Below are 9,303 nucleotides of genomic sequence, written 5' to 3'. Positions count from 1 at the left end.
ACAAATACATCTTAAAGGAAGGATTGTAGTATTGGAGTGCAAGGAGTTGTGTGTCACTTGCTGGGGAATCAACAATTCGAGATCAAATAAGGATAGTATCTGGGATCCAAGAGAAGGATAAACTCTTAATCGAAGAGCAAAGTAAGCATTTACCAATACGTGGACTAGCAGGCCACCACTATAAGGTAAAGCCAAAAAGAAAGATTGAATTAAGTGTTTGGGGTAAGGGTCAAACAACTCTCGATTGAAGAGATGGACTGTCATCAGGACGTCCTAAAAGGATGGACAAGGAGTCAAAGGAGAAGTATGATTGATCTCAAAAAGATGATATAGATTGAATGAATGGAAGGATGATTGATTAATAAATATGGTATAGATAAGATATAGATAAGATATAGCTCGCAAAGAAACTGGGTTCTCCTGCCTACGTATCCTTATAGTGCAATAAGGAAATCAGAGCTTTCGTAGTTCAGCCCACTATGGCTGAAAAGAAACTGATTGGAGGCAAGAAGATATGATAGAATGATTGAATGAGAGAATGGAATAGATTTGATAGTTATATGATAAGGATCACACTAAAGTCTATGGGTAAAGATGGATACGATAAGCAACGAGCCAAACGTCTCGCACCCAAAGATATCCAACATGAGTGTAGGAAAGCTCCAGTCTCATTCCTTCTTTACCACTTAAGGCTCGTGGCATATAATCCTCTTCTTAAACTTCAAGGGGAGAGATAAGAGTCTTTGTAGTTGTTTCTTGCATTGATGATAAAGACCTTATAAATCGTTCGATTCAAATTGCACTAAAGTCTATGAATATAGGCGAATATAATGAGCGCTGGGTCATACGTCCCATACCCAAAGATACTCAAAATGGGGGTATGAATACTTCAGTCTCACTCCTTCTCTATTACTTAAGGCTCGTATCGTACAACTTGATTCATGATTGATAAGTTGTTGATTGTTGTCCTTGCTTTTTGTTGTTTTGCTTTGTGAAGAGAGACTTGTTAATCGTATGATTAGAATTGTGCTAAAGTCTATGAATAGAGGTGAATATGATGAGCGCTGGGTCATACGTCCCATACCCAAAGATACTCAGAATAGGGGTAGGAATACTCCAGTCTCACTCCTTCTCTACTGCTTAAGGCTCGTGTCACACCCTTCTAACTTTGATTTGACAAGTGTTGAAGATGCCACCTTTGATGTACTTGAATAATCTGCTGCTTGGTATGACTGAGGATGCCTTGATTCAAGATCTTGTCTTGAGGCCTTGAGCTCCACAGCTTGGAAGAAAAGTCTTATTAAGTGACCAAGGGTCTTTTAGTCACTCAATTTAGATTGTGGGATTATACAAGTTCAAAGGATTTAATTAATCAAAAATGCTTTTGATCAATTTAATCGTGGGTTTTGTTTTGGTTTTTTAGGGAACTAGGTTAGGATCTAATCAAAGTTAGTAATTGTTAGAAACTATCCTAAGGGATCATGCTTTAGAAATTGATTGAAAATTCTAAGTTAGAAGTCGTAAGGGAGCATATACATATTGGTCAAAATATTGATTAAAATTCTATGCTAAGTCCTAAAATTGTAAGGAAATGATTAAAGTTCTATGTAAAATCCTAATCCTAAAGGAGCATGCTTTTTATCATTAAAATAACAAAAATAAGCCCATAAGGGCAAAATGGTCATTTACAAAATATGTCCATTTCTATGGTCTAGAGTTGATCCTAACCTAATTTTGAGACACGATGTAATTCTAAATTTAATCAAAGCCTAATTGTTTCTAATTGAACCTAATTAACATTCCTAATTAAATTATAATGAAAAGTCCTAATTAAATTCTAATGGAAGTTCTAATTAAATTCCAATGGAAATTCTAATATCCTAAACACCAAGATTTTATTCCTAATCAACAATTACTAACCTAATTAAACTAACATTGTGCTAATTAATCTAATCAAAATTGTAAAAACAATAAAAGAAATTGCCATTAAACTAGGAGGTGTGGATTGGAAAACAGAAGTGCAAACAACAATTGGTTAATGGGCTGCAGGATGAGCCCAATGCAATTTTTGGTACAGGAAGCAACTATTCCAAAAAAGATGTTATGTGAAACAAAAATAAACCTGGGCTGAGTCTGAGCCCAATCAAAAATTTCAAGCGCTCTGGGGGGTGCGCGTTGGAAATGCGTGGGGAATTAGCAAAAGGGTTAATGGGCTTGACTAAGCCCAATTCTACTGCTCTTCAAAGTCCTTGGGAGGGTATTGGTAATAGCTTGTGTATGATAAGTAAATCAGTAGGCCTAATTGAACCAAGCCCAAACCTCACACCTCTGGTGACTTGTCCAAGTCAACAGAGTTCAAATGAATTCTAATGCGCGCTCAACCTCACCCCTCCGTTCACTATGGTTCGCCGCGCCGGTGTTGGCTTACATCTAACCACCACTACCATTGGACTCGTGATAACAAGCTAAGTATGAACATGGAAATAGAATTATGAAACAATTTCTGTACCGGTTGAATCGAACAGCTAAACGAAAGAACCTTATCGATCTACAAGTTAAATTAAATTGTGCTTGATACAAATCAATCCCTAATACTATGGGGCTTCTATTCATTATTCCAGATACTACCAACTGATGAGCTCGAAACAAGCAAACGCAACTGAAACGAAAATTACATACCGGAGAAGACGATCAGAATAATTCACCGGTGAGTTTTCTGACCTTGCTTCCTTCTTCTTCTCCTTGCTTCGTCTCTTTCTTCTTTTGCTGGCTTAGAACAGTGGAAATTGTGAACATTATGGCTTAGCTCGAGCGAAATTGAAGCTTCAATGTGAAGCTTCAATGGCTTCTTTGAGAGAGAAATAGAGCTCTAGTGAGGGTGGGGGAAGAGATCGCAGAGAGTGATTGCACAAAATTACACCAGGTTTCCAAAGGTCCTGAAACTGTGAATGATGAGTTTCTTAAATAGAGCTTAGCTTTGGAAAATGTTAGCTTTGGAATGAGGTTAGGAGTTAGTTAAGTGTGGTTAGGAGTTAGTTAAGTGTGACTCACTGAGTTAACTGATAACTCAGTTAGTTAATATTGACTCAGTTAGTTAGGTTAGCTTGAGTTGATTAATGAGTGAGTCAAATGAAACTTGACTGGCTGTTATAGGTTAGGATTAAATTACAGTCATGTTGAAATGATTTTGATGACTTGTTATTCATGTTGCAGGTTGGGACCTTAAGTGACTTTGGTTTGGTTTGGGATAATGGATAATTTGAAGAGTGAATGTTAATGGTTTTAATGCATAGACTGGATGCAGCAGGTAACATAGTAAATTGGAATTAGGAGATGAGGTTATTAGATCAAAAGTAACCTGCTGAACTGGTAATTGTTAAAGGCAAGTGTGCTTGCGCTTTGGTTTGTAATTTCAAATGATGAGTGGCTTGTTATGTGAACGTGATCTTTGTTCATGAATTGGTTCAGTGCTTTACAGGTTATTCCCACTTCTGGTATTCTACTCCTTACCCTTACTTGTTTCTCTTATTGCAGCATGACTTGGCTTGGTCTTGCAATGCCCTGCTGGATCCCTTTGTTCAGTTCATCAGGTGGTAAGTATGGTTTTTTTTTGTATGAAGCTTTGGTTTTGCTTTCAAGTGACTTGTCTTTGGACTCATGAACTTGTTGCTCAGCTGGCTTAGCAGGGTCACAAGTAATTCATACATAACCTGTCATGGACCAAAGTTTATTGAAATTCTTGCAGTGTCATGTGATTCTTTTACAGTGTTAATGTTGCTCCAGGCCTGGCATTGACTTGTTTGTTTGTTTGTACAGAACTATCATTGCAACATGCTGGTGTAAGTCTGAGCACGGTATTGGTCTATCTTTGTTTGAGTTCTTTTACAGCATAGCAATGTTGGTTACAAATCAACTCATTTGGCATGTGGACCTACTATGGCAGTGCAACAGCAAGAACTGGCTTATGATGACTTGGATGCCATGATATGATGAATCTAGAGTGGTATGCTGCTCCAAACTCCAACCTGGCCAATGTCCCTGTAGCAGGTAAGACATTCCCATTCCTTGGTTTTGCTTGTTGCACAACTGAGTTTGCATTCAGTGGCTAGCCTCAATGTGACTTTGTATTTGGTAGATGATTTTCACATTGTAGCACATGGATGTGGTGGTCTTGCAATATGTCTGACTTGGTCTTGTTGGTGTAACACAGTTGGGTAGGCTTAGGAACTAGTATGCACATATCTTGATAGCCTAATGCTGATAGCCTACTAACAACTTATTATGGTCTGCTGTTGCTTGAAAGCAGGTCAACATGCTTAGGTTTCCATTGCCCTGTATTTTTGTTGCTTTGATTCTTCTTGAACAAGGTGCAGTTTTGATGCAGGTTTTGTGATCATGTGAGGCATGTCGTGAGCTACCACACACAAGTAATGATGTTGTGGCTTACTTGTGGTCTTGGTTTAGCTTTTAGGTCAGTCACCTTCTGCATTTCTGTTTGGAGGTTGTTTTGCTCATGGTGTTTAGTGATGATGGCAAGAGTACATAATATGGCAAGGCTGTTGTAGCAGTATGCATTTGGATGAGGACCATGGTGCATTGATGTTTTTGTAACATGTTTCCATTGCAGTTCTTTTGCACGATGCTTCTTGGTATGGCCTGCTGGCATAATGCCAACTGGTTTGGACATGACTGAGTTGTATGAATGGCTTCACTGCAAGTTGCAAGGGTTTGGTTTATGATTGGCATGCGGTTATGTCGAACTGTTCCTGCAGGGAGAATTTTATGCCACTGTTTTCCATGAGCCTTCTCCATCATCATAACTCCGGGCTAAATGCATGTGAGAATGTTACAATGGTCAGGTTATGGTGCTGCTGCAAGGCTTGGCTCAGGTGTGCTGCAGGATTGGGCTGGATTGTTGCAGCAGGGCTAGCATGGATGCTCTCATGGTTAACTCATGCACTTTCATGGATTGGTGTATTGTTTTTTGGTTAGAGCTGAGAGTGATGAGCGATGAACAAATGTTGGTGCTGGTAAAGGACTCCTTGGAAATTGATTAGGGAGAAACCAAAGCCAATGGTTATTGGTTCTAAAATGCCAAATGACATGGTGTGCACAAAGTGAATTACTTGTAATGGAAGCAATCAAGAAAAGGACATCACTAAGCATGAAGATTGGATGGCTTATCACAACAAAATGCCAGGCCAAGTTTGTATAGTCAAGAGCAAGTGAGAGTTGAATTTGGTCAAAGTTGACCAAAAAGTCAATTGTTGACCAAAGTCAACAAAATGGTCAAAATTGCATTTTCTTTGTATTTTCTTTGTAACTGGACAATGAATTATTGGTTAGGGTGAAATTTAGGGTTTTTGGTTTTTGGGTTGACTTTGGTCAAAGTTGACCAAAAAGTCAATTGTTGACCAAAGTCAACAATTGGTCAAGAATGTCAAGACTTGTATTTTCTTATGTAGAATCAATTGTAATGGTTTAAAATGACATGGAATGGATTGAAATATGGTTTTACATTGGTTTATTTGTGACTTGAATGCTTGACTTTGAAAAGAAATTAACTTGACTTGGTAATATATGTTAACAAGGCCATGAAATAAGGGCATGAGATTAGGGTTTGAATGGAATGTCCATGAATCAAATGGCATGACTAGCCATTGGCTTGAGACACCAGAAGTTTGGTCGTTTGGATGACTAAAACCATAGATGTGCCTACAATCCCTTGAACAATATCATGACCTTGAGACCAAAACCAATGCTCATAAGAGACCAAAGTAGGATTGGACCAAGTTCATTGATAAAAGGTGAAGATTGAGGGGTCATGGATGCACAGTTAGGCCACCAAGTTCATCTGATTCACCATCTCCCAGATTAGGGTTTCCCCGAGGCTTACCCCTCAAGCAAGTCTTTTGAACCAAGCCATAAGCTCCAACCATCAATCCTCTAGTGTGTGAACCTGCATTAGGGTTTTGAAGACCAAGTCAAGGCCTAGGGAAGCTCCATGAGATCATATCTTGAGGAATTAGGGTTTTGAAGACCCTAGAAGATTACTTGGCCACATCTTTGTTGAATTCAAGCCTTTACCACCACAATTAGGGTTTCACATCCCCCATACTGGTGACATGGTCCTTGGGATTTGATATCCACACAAGCCCAAGTTTCTTCTGAATCCATGAGGAATGATGCATGTGGGTGAATTATGAATGCATGCAAGTGATCTCCTGATCAAGTGATTGGACTAATAGGTGAGAAAAAGGAAGGGGAAATTTGGGGTACAACAACTGCCCCTATTTAATCTTCTTGAACCTGAATACCAGAATTGCGGGAGCTTTTCAGGTATTCGAGGTGGAAGGTGATTAAATACCTACGTGCCCGAAATTTGCCCAAACAGGTGGTCGAAGTTCTATCACCAGTGTAGGGAAGATGCTCTATGTAGTGCATGATGTATGCTTATTATTTATGATGCATGTTTGTTTGCTTATTTGTCATTTGTAGGGATATGTCTTTATTGTGATGGGAACTCTGACCTTTCATCGAGGATTAGAACATAATTGCCGAGAAGTTTAATTGGTGTCGACACTGCCATTGAGGAATTTTCTGCCTGTTAAGGAACACTGAAAGGCTGGAACCCACATGGTGTCCCAGCTGATTGGATGTCACAGGTATCCAAGTAACACTACTGTTGAGTCACCGGTCACCCATCAGGTTTATCAGGTTTTAACAGTAATGCACAGTGTTTCTCTTTAGCGTAGATTTTTATTATTCCCCAAAATTTTAAAGCATTATGTGAGTAAGACAAGCCAATTATTTTGCATACAAAACATAGAATAAAATGTTTGATGGAATAACTGAATTTTATTGATATGGAGTCTGTACACATGGTGAGTACAAGGATGCAGACATCCTTAATGAGGACGTTGCAAAAATTGAAAAAATAATTGAAATGGCAATGGGAAATATTTTTGTATCATTTTCTCCATTGATTACAACATTGGCCTCATTCTACCGTATAACCTGTATCCCTAAAACCTTGCTTCGACTGACAGTGATTGGATCGGTCCTTGACCCTCTAATGTCTAGCTTGTAGCGTATGGGCTCAAGGATCATAGTCAATGCCTTTATCCCTAACTTTTTCCTGAACCTTTCAATTCTTTTCGTCCACCAGGATGCTCCTTTTTGCCTAATTCGCCTTTCGGGTTTTCGGCTTAGCGAGCTTCATATGTGTTCCCTAACTTTTGCATGGACAAATCATTTTTTGGTCCATCGGGATAGCCATTTTTGCCTAGATTCACCTTGCAGAGGTTAATCTAGCGGGCTTTCATCATTTCTTTTTAGGCATAATATTTTTTGACTATGTCTGCATTCACTGGCGAAGGCAAATCTTCCCCATCCATTGTTGTGAGGATTAAAGACCCGCCTGAGAAGGCCTTTTTAACGACGAAAGGTCCCTCATAGTTGGGAGTCCATTTGCCTCGCAGGTCTGAGTGAATGGAAGAATACCTCTTGAGCATGAGTTCTCCAATACAGTATGCACGAGGAAGAACCTTCTTGTCAAAAGCTTGTTTGAGACGTCTTTGGTATAGATGACCATGACAGACGACCGTTAAATGCTTCTCTTCAATCAGATTCAGTTGGTCATACTGAGATTAAACGCATTCAGCTTCATCAAGATTAGCTTCCATGATGAACCTAAGTGAAGGAATCTCGACTTCAATCGGTAGGATAACCTTCATTCCATAAACTAGAGAATATGGAGTTGCCCAGTGGATGTGCGGACCGAGGTTCTGTAGCCGTGCAGAGAAAAGGGTAACATCTCATGCCATTCCTTGTATGTCTTGACCATCTTCTGGACGATTCTCTTGATATTTTTGTTAGCTGCTTCTACGACGCCGTTCATCTTGGGCTGGTATGGTGAAGAGTTGTGGTGCTTGATCTTAAATTCTTCGCACAACTCCCTTATTATAGTGTTGTTGAGGTTACTGGCGTTGTCAGTGATGATCTTGCTAGGTATTCCGTAGCGGAAGATTATCTCTTTCTTGATAAACCGGGTAACCACTTGTCGAGTGACGTTGGCATACGAAGTAGCTTCGACCCATTTCGTGAAGTAATCAATAGCGACTAGGATGAATCGATGTCCATTGGAAGCTTTGGGCTCTATCATCCCAATCATATCGATGCCCCACATAGAAAAGGGCCATGGAGAAGTTAGAACATTCAACGGGGTAGGTGGCACGAAGATCTTGTCACCATATATTTGGCACTTATGGCATCTTTTCACAAAATTGTAGCAATCAACCACCATGGTCGTCCAATAGTACCCAACCCGGAGGATCTTCTTGGCCATAGCAGGACCCTTCGCGTGTACACCATCGCAACCCTCGTGTATGGACTTTATGATTGTACTAGCTTCGTGTCTATCCATGCATCTGAGCAATACGGAATCATAATTCCTCTTGTATATCACATCACCGTTTAGGAAGAACTTGGAAGATAGTCTTCTCAGAGCCTTCTTATCGGTAATGGATATACCCTCGGGATATTGCTGTTTCTCCAGAAATGTTTTTATATCATAGAACCAAGGCTTATCATTAGGATCAACCTCGATTGCTAGACAATATGCTGGTTCATCTAAGTGGTCAATCTGGATGGACGGTGCTTCATTATTCCATTTGACTTTGAACATAGATGCCAACGTGGCTAGAGCGTCTACTAACTGATTTTCTTCCCTAGAAATATGGTGGAAAGAGATTTCATCAAAATAGGGTATCAGTTTTCTGATATTCTCTTTATAAGGTATCAACTTGCTATCCCGAGTCTCCCAATCGCCTTTCACCTGACTGATTACCAGAGCTGAATCACCGAATACCTCAAGAATCTTGATTCTCAAGTCGATTGTCGCCTCTAAACCGTAGATACATGCTTCATATTCTGCCATGTTGTTAGTGCAGTTAAAACACAATCTGAAGGTAGAGTAAAACAAGAAAGGGGGTTTGAATTATTTTGGAAAATAAAATATTTTTGACAGTTTAGACATACACAGAATAAAAGTAGATTGACACAGAATTTTATACTGGTTCGCTTGAAATTCAAAGCTACTCCAGTCCACCCGGCCAAGGTGATTTCGCCTTCAAAAAGAACTTAATCCACTAATCTTTAAAGATTACACAAACAACTGTCTAAGAGAATAATCCCTTAGCCCTCTCAAGTATTCAGACTGCACAGAGTCAGAAAGCAAAAGAAACATCAAAATAGAGAAAGCAACAAACAATTAGCCTAGGTGCCTAAGGGTTTAAGGGCGGA

General features: G+C 39.5%; 1 protein-coding gene across 1 annotated transcript; it reads right to left on the bottom strand.

Annotated features, from left to right (window-relative positions):
- Nucleotides 1-7,649: 7,649 nt before the first annotated feature.
- On the bottom strand, nucleotides 7,650-8,938 carry LOC127123661 (uncharacterized). Its single transcript, XM_051053862.1, has 2 exons — nucleotides 8,441-8,938; nucleotides 7,650-7,787 (listed from the first exon to the last, which is right to left on the bottom strand). Exons 1-2 carry the CDS (start codon nucleotides 8,936-8,938, stop codon nucleotides 7,650-7,652), a joined length of 636 nt encoding a protein of 211 aa, XP_050909819.1.
- Between the last annotated feature and the right edge of the window lie 365 nt (nucleotides 8,939-9,303).

This window comes from Lathyrus oleraceus, chromosome 2 (genome assembly GCF_024323335.1).
Source record: "Lathyrus oleraceus cultivar Zhongwan6 chromosome 2, CAAS_Psat_ZW6_1.0, whole genome shotgun sequence".
Lineage (NCBI taxonomy): Eukaryota > Viridiplantae > Streptophyta > Magnoliopsida > Fabales > Fabaceae > Lathyrus > Lathyrus oleraceus.
Note: the sequence above shows the minus strand (reverse complement) of the source record. Positions and strands in the feature narration are given on the sequence as shown.

Excerpts from the sequence above, each read along its gene's own strand:
- LOC127123661 (XM_051053862.1), bottom strand. The coding sequence starts at position 8,938 with ATGGCAGAATATGAAGCATGTATCTACGGTTTAGAGGCGACAATCGAC. Across the intron at positions 7,788-8,440 it reads ACAAGAGGAATTATGATTCC|AACCTCGGTCCGCACATCCA; the intron begins GTATTGCTCAGA and ends GCACGGCTACAG.